General features: G+C 36.1%; 5 protein-coding genes and 1 long non-coding RNA gene across 6 annotated transcripts; 3 read left to right on the forward strand and 3 right to left on the reverse strand.

The window, feature by feature from the left end:
* Window positions 1-112: 112 nt before the first annotated feature.
* Window positions 113-1,905, forward strand: LOC104717776 (large ribosomal subunit protein eL8z). The gene is made up of 7 exons (XM_010435403.3): window positions 113-243; window positions 509-553; window positions 635-836; window positions 922-1,091; window positions 1,194-1,322; window positions 1,418-1,510; window positions 1,607-1,905. The coding sequence occupies exons 1-7, from the start codon at window positions 241-243 to the stop codon at window positions 1,736-1,738; spliced, it is 774 nt and encodes a 257-aa protein (XP_010433705.1). The 5' UTR covers window positions 113-240; the 3' UTR covers window positions 1,739-1,905.
* Window positions 1,906-2,054: 149 nt separating this feature from the next.
* On the reverse strand, window positions 2,055-3,466 carry LOC104717777 (HVA22-like protein d). The gene is made up of 4 exons (XM_087469176.1): window positions 3,145-3,466; window positions 3,001-3,027; window positions 2,575-2,884; window positions 2,055-2,356 (listed from the first exon to the last, which is right to left on the reverse strand). The coding sequence occupies exons 1-3, from the start codon at window positions 3,189-3,191 to the stop codon at window positions 2,704-2,706; spliced, it is 255 nt and encodes an 84-aa protein (XP_087325302.1). The 5' UTR covers window positions 3,192-3,466; the 3' UTR covers window positions 2,055-2,356; window positions 2,575-2,703.
* Window positions 3,467-6,316: 2,850 nt separating this feature from the next.
* On the reverse strand, window positions 6,317-6,858 carry LOC104717778 (protein SINE4-like). The gene has a single exon (XM_087469717.1). It carries the CDS (start codon window positions 6,856-6,858, stop codon window positions 6,382-6,384), a length of 477 nt encoding a protein of 158 aa, XP_087325843.1. The 3' UTR covers window positions 6,317-6,381.
* Window positions 6,859-7,128: 270 nt separating this feature from the next.
* On the reverse strand, window positions 7,129-9,641 carry LOC104717779 (SUMO-activating enzyme subunit 1A). Its single transcript, XM_010435406.2, has 10 exons — window positions 9,315-9,641; window positions 8,881-8,932; window positions 8,563-8,758; window positions 8,406-8,485; window positions 8,204-8,320; window positions 8,038-8,088; window positions 7,884-7,950; window positions 7,650-7,753; window positions 7,468-7,572; window positions 7,129-7,379 (listed from the first exon to the last, which is right to left on the reverse strand). Exons 1-10 carry the CDS (start codon window positions 9,395-9,397, stop codon window positions 7,263-7,265), a joined length of 972 nt encoding a protein of 323 aa, XP_010433708.2. The 5' UTR covers window positions 9,398-9,641; the 3' UTR covers window positions 7,129-7,262.
* Window positions 9,642-10,638: 997 nt separating this feature from the next.
* Window positions 10,639-12,012, forward strand: LOC104717780 (thylakoid lumenal 17.9 kDa protein, chloroplastic). The gene is made up of 4 exons (XM_010435407.3): window positions 10,639-11,189; window positions 11,281-11,395; window positions 11,477-11,546; window positions 11,649-12,012. The coding sequence occupies exons 1-4, from the start codon at window positions 10,885-10,887 to the stop codon at window positions 11,870-11,872; spliced, it is 714 nt and encodes a 237-aa protein (XP_010433709.1). The 5' UTR covers window positions 10,639-10,884; the 3' UTR covers window positions 11,873-12,012.
* A 732-nt stretch (window positions 12,013-12,744) lies between these two features.
* Window positions 12,745-13,998, forward strand: LOC104717781 (protein transport protein Sec61 subunit gamma-1). Its single transcript, XR_756297.2, has 3 exons — window positions 12,745-12,926; window positions 13,171-13,286; window positions 13,778-13,998. It is a non-coding gene; the product is annotated as a protein transport protein Sec61 subunit gamma-1 (long non-coding RNA).
* The last annotated feature ends 97 nt before the right edge of the window (window positions 13,999-14,095 follow it).

Here is a 14,095-nt window from a genome sequence, read left to right on the forward strand (position 1 = left end):
AAATATTTTTGATTATGTTAGTTGTGTTATATAGATGGGCCATCTAATAATAAGCCCAATCATATTGATTTTACACAGCTTATTTTTATATGGACCTCAACAAAAAGGCCCATATAGACAAATCACGTAACAAGAAAATAAATAAACCCTAATTTATATATATTCTTTGGCTTGTCTCTCTCTCTCTCCTTTGTTCGTCTTCTCTTTCTTTCAGTCCTTTGAGCTGCAGGAAAGCTGAAAATGGTAAAACTTCTGCACCGGATTCGTTCGTCAATCCAATTTTAGTGTTGTGTTTTTTTCGCTGGCCACGTCTGAAACATTTGCTGTTTTTGAAAATTCAAGCTGATAGATAGATGTCGACTATGTTAGTTTGATATTATAGTTTTTTGTAGCTGTGATTGGTTAGAAATGTGTAATTGAATCTGGAATTATGTGTGTCATTATAGCTAACTGTTAATAATTGATTTCTTACTCTTAAAATTTTTACAATTCAAATTTCGTTTTTTAGGCCCCAAAGAGAGGAGTTAAGGTGACTACCAAGAAGAAGACTGCTGTAAGTGACTTTCTCTCTCTGTAGATATTATATCATTCCTTCGATCTGTTCGTAGTTTCTGAATATTGTGTTTGGTTTCAGGACAAAGTAACAAACCCTCTATTTGAGAAGCGTCCTAAGCAGTTTGGGATCGGAGGAGCATTGCCTCCCAAAAAGGATCTCTCCAGGTACATCAAATGGCCTAAATCGATCCGTCTGCAGAGGCAGAAGCGTATCCTGAAGCAGAGGTTGAAGGTTCCACCTGCACTTAACCAGTTTACTAAGACCCTCGACAAAAGCTTAGGTCTTTGATCTCTATTCCTGTTTTTGCTCTGTTTTTTAAATTACCCTTTTAGCTACTTAAACTCAATGTTTGTGTAATTTTGCAGCCACTCCTCTGTTCAAGGTACTTCTCAAGTATAGGCCTGAGGACAAAGCTGCCAAGAAGGAGCGTCTTTTCAAGAAGGCTCAGTCAGAGGCTGAGGGCAAACCTTCTGAGTCTAAGAAGCCCATTGTTGTCAAGTATGGTCTCAATCATGTGACTTACCTCATCGAGCAGGTCTCTTCCTTTATTGACTAATTCAATTGTCACTCTCTTTGAATTTATAAGCTTGCTGCAGCAATCTTGACTGAAACCTATTCTGTTTTGTTTGGTTTGCAGAACAAGGCGCAGTTGGTAGTGATTGCTCATGATGTGGATCCGATTGAGTTAGTCGTCTGGTTGCCCGCATTGTGCAGGAAAATGGAAGTTCCTTACTGCATTGTCAAGGGGAAATCACGATTGGGAGCGGTAACTATGATTTTGCTTACTTTTGAGGGCCTTTACAGATTTTCTCTACTAAAAAAAACTTGTAATTGATCTGTGATCTCGTTCCTTTGTTGCAGATTGTCCACCAGAAAACAGCATCTTGTTTGTGTTTGACCACAGTGAAGAACGAGGACAAGATGGAATTCAGCAGAATCCTGGAGGCCATAAAGGTGAGAGAATGATGTTTTGATTGTTTACATTTGTGTTTTGGAATGATTTGTGTGTGTAGAATGATTTCAAATTGATTTCGATTTGTATACGCATAGGCAAACTTCAATGACAAGTTTGAAGAGTACCGTAAGAAGTGGGGAGGTGGTATTATGGGATCCAAATCGCAGGCCAAGACTAAGGCTAAGGAGAGAGTTCTAGCCAAGGAGGCTGCTCAGAGGATGAATTAAGTTCTGTGTGGTTTCTTTTTTGGAAGCTTAGTTAATTCAATTTTGCACATCAAGAGTTTAAGTCAAAAAGTATCTCCCTTTTCTTCACAATTTTGCTTGCATTGTCTAATTTCACTCTTTGATGTCACCTTTTTATTTCATCAATAGAACTAAATTTTCATAGGTTAGTTGCTTTCGCAATGTCAATGTCAGCCAAAACATCACGTTTGGATATTGCAAATAGTGTGGGTTGGTTCGGTGTGATATTTGAGTCGCATACTATAAGATAATGAAACTTCAGATACATCTGTTTTTAAAATACTTAAACATCAAAGACTAATGAAAAGTCTTTTAAAATAAAAGAGATGGATTGGTTGAACAACATTAGCATATACGCGTGGAAACTAAATCAATACGACAAGGTGGAAAGCCACTTCTAATGTAAATCGAAACACACACCTCATGAGTCATCATCATCAACAACATTCCATACCCATTTTTTTCTAAATTTAAAATAAAAAAACAAAAGTAGATTAGACAGGACATGATGTGACCATCACCAACTCTCTGAGCATTACAGTAATACTAGTCAGGCTTCTTCTCTCTTCTGAATCAGTGACTGTGAGCCTCGTGTCCCTCCTACATCAATCATTTTTAAATACACAATTAATTATCAAAAAAAGTCATAAACAAAAACTAGATAACACACTTGTTATATGCTTATGGTCGCTACGTTAGAGAATTATAGGCCCTTTACGTTTCCTAGGACTAATATTAAATGTATTAATCCAAAAAATAAAGTATCTTTCTTTGACCCAATTCGAGTTCTAGAACTCCTAATAGTAGTTACTACATACCCGGTTAGGGAAAATGGACTGGAGGATGTTGGGCTTGGTGGCCTTGGAGTGGTGGGAAGAGCGGAAGACGCCGTGTTTCTTAAACTGCTCTCTGACAACACGGTTGTAGATAAAAGCTGCGCCTTGAAACTAGGGGAGAACAAGCCAAGCCACGAACACGAGTTTGGCCGTATACCAGATCGGGATCCACTCAATAAGCGATTGCAGAACCAGTTCAATCAGTGAGAGGAACGAATAGATAATCCAATACGCAAGCCACTGTTCGTCGTCTACTTTAGTTGCGCTCTCCATTGCTATCACCGATGCGTACCTGTGTTGTATATACATAAATTCAATTATTTAACTTATTCACATAAATATCAGATTTTTGAGTTTCTAATCTTTAAACGAAAATAAGAGAGATCGAGAACAGGAAACAAAACTTACAATGGATACAGCAACATCACTATGGGCCTGCATATAACAAAAAACCAATTACGTTTAAAATTAGAAATCGAAACAGAGGAAACAATAAAAAAGAAGTGGTTTTGTTGGAAAGAATAATATGTAAGGAAGATTTGAGAATCATACCCAGCGCCTGAATGAAGAGCAGTGAGGAAAGTCCAAAACTTGTCCATTTTTTTTTGTTTTTCTTCCTTGCAAGTTTCCTTTGGAAAATTTTTGGGCTTTGTGTGAAAAATTTCAGATGTTAAAAGAGAGAGAGAGAGAGAGAGACAAGTCTGTGAGTGTATCGAGGCTCTGTAAGAAGAAGAAAAGGTAAATAATGTGAAAAGGAAGAGCGGACCTAATTTATAGAAAGGAAAGGTCTCTCTCTATTGGAGAAGACATTGTATTGTACGGTTTGCTACAGTTGATTAGGTTGGTTGGTTCACACTCTTTTCATTGGCTCTTTTGCTTAGTGAAACGGGGGTACGACGGTTTAGTAGAGGAATACAAGAAAGCTGATGCCGACATACAACTATTCCGGTTTAGTCCATCGGTTCAATTCGTGAATCAATCAGTTTTTGGTCTGTCTGGTACGTTTCGGTTCGGTTCAATTTACACGCGTGGCGAGATTCTAACGTTGATGGCGTCGACATGGCACCGACCTAAAGATTAAAAAAAAAGAGAGGACGTCGGTAAGAGCTTTGTCATTGCTTTATTTTATTATTTTTATTTGATTTCTTTTCAAAGAGATAATTTTTTGTCATTTATTAACGGGATAATTACATTTTGTATAACTTTTTTTGGCCTTAAATGCAATAATAAATCCCATATTTAATATTTGAGAAACATAATTACTAATGGTATTGAAATTACAGTTGACTCTCTTACGATCAAACAATAAACAAAAGTCAAAATGACAGATGTAATCCGAGGAAATCTGCAATAGATTTATTTAATGTAGATTACAAATTGAATATATATGAAGACATAAAGATAGATCTACTCTTTAATTATAATTTAAATTTTAATTAAAAAATTTATAAAAAAATAATTTGATAAACCTATTAACCAAATAATAACCACATAGACTTCTTGCATTGAAATAAAATAAATTTACATATAAATGAGTCAAATTAAGGGAGGAAAGGCTGATTAGGTTAAAATTATTTGATTTAGAGTTTGTTTAAGTAGATTTCTCTATAGACTATTGGTGGTTGACTTTATTATGCCATCAACTATTAATAATTAGTCATGGGCGTTCGGTCAGAACGAGAGAACCGAACCGATTAAACCGAGATGTTTGGTTTTCGGCAGCATCTGTGAGAGGATCAATAAACTGATCGGCGAAATTAATATGGTAATTCGGTTACCGGTTCGGTTCGGTTTGGCAGGGCATAACCGTTCGGTTTTAATTAACCGAGTTATATATACCTAATTTCACTAACCCTAACCCTAATAATTTTCATTTCTTTCTCTTCCACCTTCTGCCTCTCTCTCTGGCGATAAGCGATTCTGAAACTCAAAAAAATATGTCTCTCATCAAATCATAATCACATTTCTTCTTCATCTTCGTCATCTACAGCTCTTCTCTCTGTCAAACAAGTAGTAGACTTCTAGCTAACAAGTAGACTTCATCTATCCGTCAACTAGAAAAAGTAAACTTCGTTGTGGTTAGTTTTGCAATTGACCAAGTTTGACTTTTGCCAAGTAGACTACGTACGAAGTCTCCAGGATTGTTGACTTCGTTTGCAGTCTGCCGTAGTCATTTTTGGGGTTGACCAACATTTTAATTTTTTAACTAGTAGACTTCTTTTGCAGTCAACTAATTAATTTTCTATCAATAATATGTTGGTCAATGTTTTTATATTTTGGTCAAATCCAAAAATAGCCACTATAGAAGTCTACTCTTTTATTATCGGAAAAAGACTTCGTCCGATAGTCATAACTAAAAAGTTAAGAATTTGGTCAATTGCAAAAATACACCTTAGTAGACTGCAAACGAAATGTCCGACAGAAAGATTATAATGCAGTCTGAACCATATTTTTTTTGTTTTCAAATGAAATTAAGGAGACTGAAATTTCAGACTACGGGCTCGAAACTCAACAAATTTTTAATTGCAAATTTGACCACATAGTAGACTTTACATGATATTATGACGGTTAGACTAACAAATGAAGTCTAATTTCGCAAAAAAATCAAGAAAAATCACAAAATCTACCGGAAAATAACCTTATCGGTGGTTGTTTCGCAATGTCAAGCACCGAGGACGTCGTCTTTAGTCACCACAGAAGAAACCCAGCACCAATTTAATCACTATCCAAGAATCATGACTTATAACAAGATGAATGCACTTGCAAATTTTCTTGGATTAAAATGGAGAGGAGATGGAAAAAAATGAAGTTCTCATAGCATTGTATGTTATTTAAGCTTATAAATTCAGGTTGTTGAAGCTTTAAGAGCTTCAAATTTGGTTGTTCATGGTTGTTGGAAAATTGATGGCGGTGGCACAACCGGAAATAAAAGAAGAAGATGAGGATATGGATGTAATAAATATTTTCGCAAGAAATTCAAATAAATCAGAAATAATGACATTTTTGTGAATAAAATGAATGGACAAAGATTTAATAGGGAAAAAGTGGCAAATGTTGGAGAGAGAGATAAAAGGGGTCTAACATTGGGATTGACTCAAGTTTGTAGTCTAATTTTGCAAGTCTCCCTTTATTAATCGTTTTCGTGATTATTGTTTTACTTTCTTTTTCAAAGTTCTAATTTTTTTGAGAATTAGTTTTGATTTATTAAGGTGAAAACAAAATGGGTTTGATTCTTCTCCCCCAAGCCTTTCTTTCTTTTTAGCAGAAGTTAGCAATCAAATTATATTATTTTGTTCCTTTGATAGTCAAATTATTTTTTTTTATCTTCGTGAAACCCAAGTAAAAAAAGATAGGCGATTCAACTACATGGAACAAAACAAATACTGTTGAAATATGTCACAAAATTAAATTTCCAAAGACGTAACCCAATAAAGATGTAACAATTGGCTTCTTCGACTCCACATGTGTTTCCTCAGGCTCCTTCTTGGCTGCTTTCTTCTTTTAGGCCTATTACAATACTTGAGGAGAATCTTGAACAGAGAAGTCGCTAGCTGCAATTTTACTAGCATTGGGTGAAATAGCTAAGAGAGGGGTAATCAAACCAGTTCATTTTTGAATCTTTCATCCCAAATAACATACATTGCCTTTACCGTTCTGGCCAAAACAATTGCATCAAACCTTGATGAGGTTCTATGAACTAAAAAAAAGAGATGGCTAGAGGTAATAATAGAAAACCTTTTTTTCTTTATTGAGTTTAATGAACATTTTCTAAACGAATAAGAAAATATATTAAGTAGGAACCAAAGTATTGATATGTGTATTCACGGAGAAATGATCAAATCCGTTCATCAACACAAACAAAACAAATAACAAAAGCAGCACCATAGTAGCCGAGACAATCCTTTCGATCGTCGTCTTCTTTTTCGATTTCGTGGTATCACTCGCTCTCTTCACATTGGAAGACCAACAAGATGAATGAGACAAAGATGTCGTCTTCTTGGTTTGACCATCATCATCATCAGAGTCGTGAAAGAGTTTTCTCCTTAAGGGTGATCCTACTTGTATCATCTCTGCCTCTGGTTCGTGCTGGAGTGAGAGCATTAGTTTCCTTGGAGAGTTTTCGACAAACTCAACAGCTTTTTCTACGGTGATCCATGAAACAGCAGATGATTTTTTTTTACCTGTTTTCATGTCAGTCCATTCTTTCTCAAGCTCCTTCAACTGCTGCTTCAGTCGTTCGTGTTTCTTCTCCTCTCTTTCTTCCATTTTTTTCCTTCTTACAATTTACTTTACTATGAGTAGTAAGAAGGATGTGGTTTATAACAATAAGTTGAAATCTTGTGAGATCTCACTAATTTCTATTTAATGAAAAATCTGGTGAGATCTTCACTCTAATCTCTATTTAATTTACTTTCTGAGTTTTACTCTTTTGAATTAATACATAATATTTGAAATTTGAATGAAATTGAACAATTCAGATGTCAATAACTGAAAAAAATGATTCTACCACGGAAAATCACAACGGACCCGCACAAAAATTCAGAATATTTTTTCATTTATACGTTTCATAATAATGTGAAAGCAAAAAACAAACGATTGAGATATTAATTAAATAGGATCTCATGAAACATCATAGTTAGATGAAATTTAGGACTCACTGGTTGATACTACTAAGAGGAGGTAAAAGAGTTAGAAATGTCTTCCATCACACCTTTCCCATCTTCACCATCAAAGTAGAAGAAGTTCTTTAACGGGTCTCCTTTGCATGATACTGCCTTGATCACCTCCTGCAACATCAGCAAGCTCTCTTGTTAGATTCCAAGTTTTTAGTGAGAAGATTCGAATGGGGAAAAGAGAGAGTGAGAGAGAGAGAACCTGTGCTAGTATTCCTCCCACAATGGCACAAGCTGGTGGGAATTCAGTAGTACCGGTGATTAGTCTCTCCAAGAGACTATCTGGTATAAGGCTTTCGCTGACAGACTGTTACAGTATTCAGTTTTTCAGTAAACTGAGTGACATTTTCTAAAGGAATGGCAAAAGAAAAAGAACACGCTTACATTTGCCTCACAGAGTTGCTTTTTGATTTCCAAGACTCTGGCAAGATCCAGTAGTGAACATTCTCCATGTTTACGCCCTTCACTCTCCTCAAACACTTCTATTACTGAAAAATCTCATTAGAATACCAAAGATTATTAGAGCAGCTTTTGTTGTTTTGTATCTGCAATGGGATCTCATTTTTCATTTGTTTCCGAAAAGCTATCAAGAATTAAGCTGCTGTAAGTAGTAACAACCTCTCATAGCAAAGTAGAGCTTTGCTGTTCTCCGAGGAAATGGTTTCCAAGGTACTGATATAGCTTCCTGCGGCAATAAACCAAAAACTTTATGTTTTACTACATATGCAGATGTAAGAATTATTAGAAGCAAAAGTTAGTGTTAAATTTGTACCTGAAAACTCGGAAAATTAAGTTCGCATTCCACAGTCTCTTCAAGCTTTTTCTGTGGAAAGAAAATTGCCAAGAAAACAATATAAAGGACGACCGAAAATTATGGAATGAGGAGGTGTTAATGGAGTTAAAACTGAACTAGATGAAACATCAAATCATGTAAGTACCTTTGTGTACTTGTAGTTTTGAAGGTCGACAAAGATCTCACCACATGAGTCTCTACAATCGACTGTATAGAATGCCACACGTTTCACTAAGTTCCGACATTTTTCATTGACAGATTTCTGCAAACAAAAAGAAAAACATACAACGTTATGAAGCAACTGAAGATGAGGGCAAGAGGAAACTATATAAAATTGTTATCCATACTTTAGTAGCACGAGAACCGTAGCCTATAACCACAACATCAAACTTCTCGAAAAATTCAAGGCCAAGTGTAGACAAATCACCTGAAAGATTTGGAAAAATGATCAGACAAGAGTTGGTATGTTATCAAACGTTAAGAGGAGAGGTATCAGAGAAGAACCTTTCTCAACAGAAACACGGACCATAGGGTTGAAATCCTTGAGTGAATCACAACAAAACTCAGCAACAGTTTTGCCACGGTAAGCATTTTCATCAGGCGGAATTAAGAAGTTTGCGTTCAAGGCCTCCTCGTTCACTAAACGATCATCCATTAACGTCACACTACCAACTCCTGCCAGCACAATGTTCTTGCAAAACTACCCACCAAATGGAGACGCACACACAAAGCCAAGAAAGGCAGTAAAAGACCATTAGATTAACTAGCTAATTGAAAAGCATGACATCTCAACAGAAATATGATAAGAGTTACAACTGCTACCTCAGCAACAGTCCCCTTAATTCCAGATACCAAGACATGAGATTTGGTCAATCTGCAAGCAAAACACAAACCTCACATTATATCAAACCGTGCCACAGTAGTTACATGATAGTGTATTGTATCATTAAAATAAGCTTCAGCAAAAAGCAAAAATGTGAATAAGAACGAATTAAGTTAAAACTTTAAAAGTCTTAAGCCCAAATACAATCTCAGCTGAAACATGAACCTTGGAAATGCCCAGTAACAGAACAGACATGATGATCTCAGAACACAACCTAAGGGAGCACAGAAGTTACGAGTTCAACTAGTCTAGAAGCAACTAACTCGGAAATATAAAAAAAAAAAAGAGGAATTGAAACAAATCAACGCTAACCCAGTATAAGTAGTAAGTAGAAACAGTGATGAGTAGGATAAGGAGATGAGAAAGTAGTAACCTTCTTTGAGCATTAGCACCCCAAACCCTAATCTGGCGGTCGTACAAGGCAGTCTCCTGCTCGGTAAGCTCTTCTCCGTCCATTCGCAAACTCAAGCTATCAAATTAAACAAACCCTTTGCTTTCAGAAACTGGAATTAGCGTATATCAGTACTGGATTATCTTGTAACCCGAGCTTGCGCAAGAAGACCTAGTCTTAACTTGGTCGATTTTGGTCAACCTTCTCTCAGTGATCTCTCTCTCTCTCTCTCTTTTTTTTTTGTTTTTAATAAAAAAATTGTTTCTAGTAAATACTTAAATGGAAAACATAAATGGTAGTCCACGTCTCGATCGCCGGTTCGATTCACTCCAACCGCATATCAATCGATTATTTTAAATATAATTTAAATGGGATGAAAAACAGTAAACGGTAATAATAAATTGTCAATGACGGTGAAATTGGTTTGACAGACATGAGCCATCTAAAGCTAATGCGACCTTTCCATGGCATCATGGCACCACATAACAAATGTCGGATTGTCACTGGTGCTTTTGTGTTAATACTAAGTCTTTACTTCGATTCCGAACTAATTTCGTCTTCCTCGTAAGTTAACCAACCCTTAAACAAAAACATACATGCGTGATACGTATGTGGAATATATGGTCTTTATTAGTACGTAGTAGTTCATCCTAACATAAGCTGTAGATTCTACTCTGATGTAAACATAATAAAGAAAAAAAAAATACATCATCTTTATCTCTTTGTTTGCATTTTCATCTTTACCAAAATCTTACTATTAGATAATATCATAATACTATGAAGCTTTGACACGCACAAAAAAAAAAACAAAAAAAAAAGGTATGGAAGCGTAGAGAAGCATTACCTACGAAATCGGAAAAATAGAGTCTCCTTGTCCAATGGAATCCTCTTCATTTCCCTTTTCCTTGCAAAATGATCAAAACTGTGCTTATTTGCTTGAGAAGAAACACAGTATGATGTTTTGAATTCTTGTGTAAATATAGTGACGTAAATAAATACATTAGTACTTCACGACGATTGAACGTCTTTTGATATCTCGTTCCTAGTGCCATGAGTCAATATTTATTGAAGTCAATATTGATTTAATGAAAGGTTCAAATGTAATTCGTATAACAAGGGATATAATTAACACACTCCTAAGTACTCAATTCTAATCATATGATTAGTTACAATGTACTTCGGGTATTGTATATTTTGTATATAAATAAATGTACTTTAATAATTGTAGAATAAAAACAAGAAAAAAAAAAATCTAGAAATCTGAAAACCACTGGATGAGAGAACATTGGGGGATGCATGCGCCATTAAGCTATCATGGAGTAGCAAACAACAGGAGCTTACAAAAGGTTCTTATTGCTTAGCACACCATTAATCCCATATATTAATTTTGAATTTCGAACAACGATTTCTGAAAATCATATACTATTAGTATATATATATATATATATATTTTTTTGTCCCAGGAAAAAAAAAAACTAAAAGAGCTTTTTTTATTTTTGTTAAATTTAAATTAGCTATATGTAAGTGGAAAATATAATAACAGGATCGGAGGATGAGAGTAACCATAAACATAAACTCAAACATGAGTTTGGTCACAACTTTGCAACTCATCCTCCCGCCACGGCCAAGAGGCACCACCACCAAGTTCTTGTGTTCACTGACAAACCCACAAAGTCAAGAACTCTCTTCTTCGTCTTCTCAGATCCCTCTCTTACCAAAACTAATCTCATTTGCTCTTGCTCTCTCTCTAACCTCTTCTTCTTCCTCTGCCTTAGCCATTCCTTCTCTCTCCTCTTCTCAGCCACTCACCACTCCTTTCACCCAATCCAAGTTCGTCCAGACCGGTCTTCTCAATGGGTTTGTTTCTTCTCCACACTCTTAATTGAGAAAAGCTTTTGCGTTTTCTCACTTTTGATGCTAACTCTCCTCTTCTCATCAATTTGTGTAGCAAAATTAGGCCTTGCCCTTCTACGAACCCAGGATGTGTATCCACGAATCCAACCTCATCTTCCTTCTCATTTCCATTGCCAATACCTGAAACCGATAAACAAGATCCCATTCAGGTCTATTTTCTCCCTTTTCCAACATCTTCATCATCTCAATTTAGTTAGCATCGTTCTGATTCTTTGTAGTGTTCAACACAGAAATTGAAAGAAGCAATAGTTAGCACTCAGAAGAATCCTAAGTTTGTGGTTCTTGAAGATACCCCATATGGTAATCACTTGTCACTCTTTTTTCTTCCATTCAAGGATCATAGTGTCTGTGTGGTAATGACTCTTTAGTTATGAAGAAATAACACATTGATTAATTATGCAGGGAGATATTTGGTGGCAGAGGTAGAAGGAGGAGGATTTAGCAGAGACGTGATGGAGTTTTTGGTGAAGGAAGATGTAGTTGCTTACAGGTGTATGGCCACTAAGGTTACCTTTGTTTATCCTTTCACTACTGCTTTTGGAGATTCCAAGGGACAAGAAGAGAGGATGAAGAAGCTCATTGACCAGATCGGTTGGTATGCTCCTACGTTTGAATCCATGGAGTAAATAGAATATGTTCTGCAAGTAATGTAATGGTTTGTTTTTTTTCCCCATAGCCTTACAACTCACTACTTAAGACATTAATATGAGTTTGTTTGTTTGTCCTTTTGCGAAAATCAAAGAAAGCTTGTTCAACTGAGGAGCTAGATGATGTGTTGTTACAACTCTCATATTATAACTTATACATTGTACCAAGGCATAAGGGAGAGGAGAGAGAGCCTTGTGCTTCTTCATCTTCTTCTTAGGAGCGCATCCCTCTTAGGACCTAACATACAAAGTAATAAACAAGGAAACTTAGGAGAGATGTTTTAATTTGTTACCAAGAATCAAGAGCATAATTAAATTCAAGTACTTGGAGCATATAGCCAGTAATATTAGTGGAACGTCTTCTTTTTACCAACACAACAGGTCTAAAACTACAAGGGTCATTCCTTCCACGTTAGATCCATTTACTTAGTTCTAGCGCCTTGTCTAGGCATCCTTCTCCTATACTAGAACCACGCAACCCCAGTGACCTCTCCACATGAAGACAAATATGTACACACCGCCATCTCGATATCAATCTCAGGAAGCCAAGTGTCATATCCCTTAACGTTTATACTAACATTAAAAATTTGATTGCAGGAGATCATAAATATTATTAACATGATCACAAGAACACGTCTAACAGAGACAAGAACATCCTAATAACTTGTGTAATCTAGCCTAGTGTCTTTAGTGGTTTTCGTGGGCTTGGGTTAAGGTACAGAGTGAGCCCAGTAAAAGGTTTGACTTTGCTGACATGGCAAACCTCCGTCGAGGCTCGGTCTGTGATTGGCTCTTCAATATCCATGTGACGTTCCCTCTATCTCTCTCTATATATCTTAATCTTATTGTGTCATTAAATTATTTCCGAAGACTCCCAATTTGTTTTCTCTCTTTCGAATAAAAACGAAAAAACAAAAAATCGTCAGAAAAAAAAGCGCCATGGACGCCATTGATTCCGTCGTCGATCCTCTTAGAGACTTCGCCAAGGACAGCATTCGCCTCGTTAAGCGTTGTCACAAACCAGATCGTAAAGGTATTGAACCAGATCGGTCTACGAATTTTTGCAATTTGATTTGCCTTTTGAAATTGGTGGTCTTTTAGATTAGGTAATGATGAGCGATCTGTGTATGTTTAATCGTATGAGCTACTTGGATCTATCGTTTTGTCTTTTTTTTTTTTTTTTCTGGATTGGGAAGATCCGTATGTTGATTAGAGAGATCCGTGCTTTATCTCCATCTGATGATTCTGTATTTTTTTTTTTAATTGTTGTTTTGTAGAGTTCACGAAGGTGGCAGTGCGTACAGCTATCGGGTTCGTAGTAATGGGATTCGTGGGATTCTTTGTGAAGCTCATCTTTATTCCCATCAATAACATCATCGTTGGTGCCACTTAGGTGAAAATTTCTCTTTTCCAATTTCTTCTTTCCAGCCATGCATGAATCTGTTCGGGATTTTTTTGGTCTGAATAATGATGATTTGGTTAAGCAAGCTAGTTCGTGTAGTATAGAGTCATCTATATAACTAAGATGTTTTTGTCTCGATGAATACTTGTCTGCTCTGTCTCTAGTCTACATCTCTTAGAAGCTCTTTTGTATACAGTAGAAGTTAATTTCTTTGGTCATTACTAAATAAGCAATTTGCAATTGGACATCTTGTAGGATTTGTTTATGCATATCATGGAACTGTTGGTTTGGTTCAAAGTGTTGATAGACTTGTGATTCGATCATGAACATTGCATTGACTATGTAAAGGGAATATGCTTTATCGAAGAGATTTGGATGACTCGAGATGAATGGGGGAATTGCTTTGTAAAAGTTTCTTAAACCGTGTGCCCTTGTAATTTGGAAATTGCTCTCTTCTAAAGTTTGGTTTCGCATGTTTGCAGAGAACAAGGGAAGATAAGGTGGAGAAGGGTAGTTACAGCTTTGTGTTCATGAAGACACTTCACAGTTTTTTGTTTGTTTGTTCAGATACTCAGAAAGAGGAAACTTTTTGTGGACCTAGTTAACCACACATTTGAGATCAGTCTCCTGTAATTTGCATTCTGTTTCATATATTTCACTTCTTATTTCGTTCTGCTGTTATAAAATTCCAAGTTTTGATGAATGTGGTGGACGAGGCTAAACAAACACTTAGTTACAGTTTCGAAACTTACAAATTAAAAAAACCTATACGAAACACTTGACCAAATCTTGCGAATATT

This window comes from Camelina sativa, chromosome 10, assembly GCF_030686135.1.
Source record: "Camelina sativa cultivar CO46 ecotype springtype chromosome 10, ASM3068613v1".
NCBI classification, from domain to species: domain Eukaryota; kingdom Viridiplantae; phylum Streptophyta; class Magnoliopsida; order Brassicales; family Brassicaceae; genus Camelina; species Camelina sativa.

Excerpts from the sequence above, each read along its gene's own strand:
- LOC104717776 (XM_010435403.3), top strand. Across the intron at positions 1,092-1,193 it reads TGACTTACCTCATCGAGCAG|AACAAGGCGCAGTTGGTAGT; the intron begins GTCTCTTCCTTT and ends TTTGGTTTGCAG. Across the intron at positions 1,511-1,606 it reads GAATCCTGGAGGCCATAAAG|GCAAACTTCAATGACAAGTT; the intron begins GTGAGAGAATGA and ends GTATACGCATAG.
- LOC104717777 (XM_087469176.1), bottom strand. The coding sequence starts at position 3,191 with ATGGACAAGTTTTGGACTTTCCTCACTGCTCTTCATTCAGGCGCTGG. Across the intron at positions 3,028-3,144 it reads GCTCTTCATTCAGGCGCTGG|GCCCATAGTGATGTTGCTGT; the intron begins GTATGATTCTCA and ends TGTTATATGCAG. Across the intron at positions 2,885-3,000 it reads GTGATGTTGCTGTATCCATT|GTACGCATCGGTGATAGCAA; the intron begins GTAAGTTTTGTT and ends TATACAACACAG.
- LOC104717779 (XM_010435406.2), bottom strand. The coding sequence starts at position 9,397 with ATGGACGGAGAAGAGCTTACCGAGCAGGAGACTGCCTTGTACGACCGC. Across the intron at positions 8,486-8,562 it reads CCGTGTTTCTGTTGAGAAAG|GTGATTTGTCTACACTTGGC; the intron begins GTTCTTCTCTGA and ends CAAATCTTTCAG. Across the intron at positions 7,754-7,883 it reads GCTCTACTTTGCTATGAGAG|TAATAGAAGTGTTTGAGGAG; the intron begins GTTGTTACTACT and ends GAGATTTTTCAG.
- LOC104717780 (XM_010435407.3), top strand. The coding sequence starts at position 10,885 with ATGAGAGTAACCATAAACATAAACTCAAACATGAGTTTGGTCACAACT. Across the intron at positions 11,190-11,280 it reads CAGACCGGTCTTCTCAATGG|CAAAATTAGGCCTTGCCCTT; the intron begins GTTTGTTTCTTC and ends CAATTTGTGTAG. Across the intron at positions 11,547-11,648 it reads TCTTGAAGATACCCCATATG|GGAGATATTTGGTGGCAGAG; the intron begins GTAATCACTTGT and ends TTAATTATGCAG.
- LOC104717778 (XM_087469717.1), bottom strand. The coding sequence starts at position 6,858 with ATGGAAGAAAGAGAGGAGAAGAAACACGAACGACTGAAGCAGCAGTTG.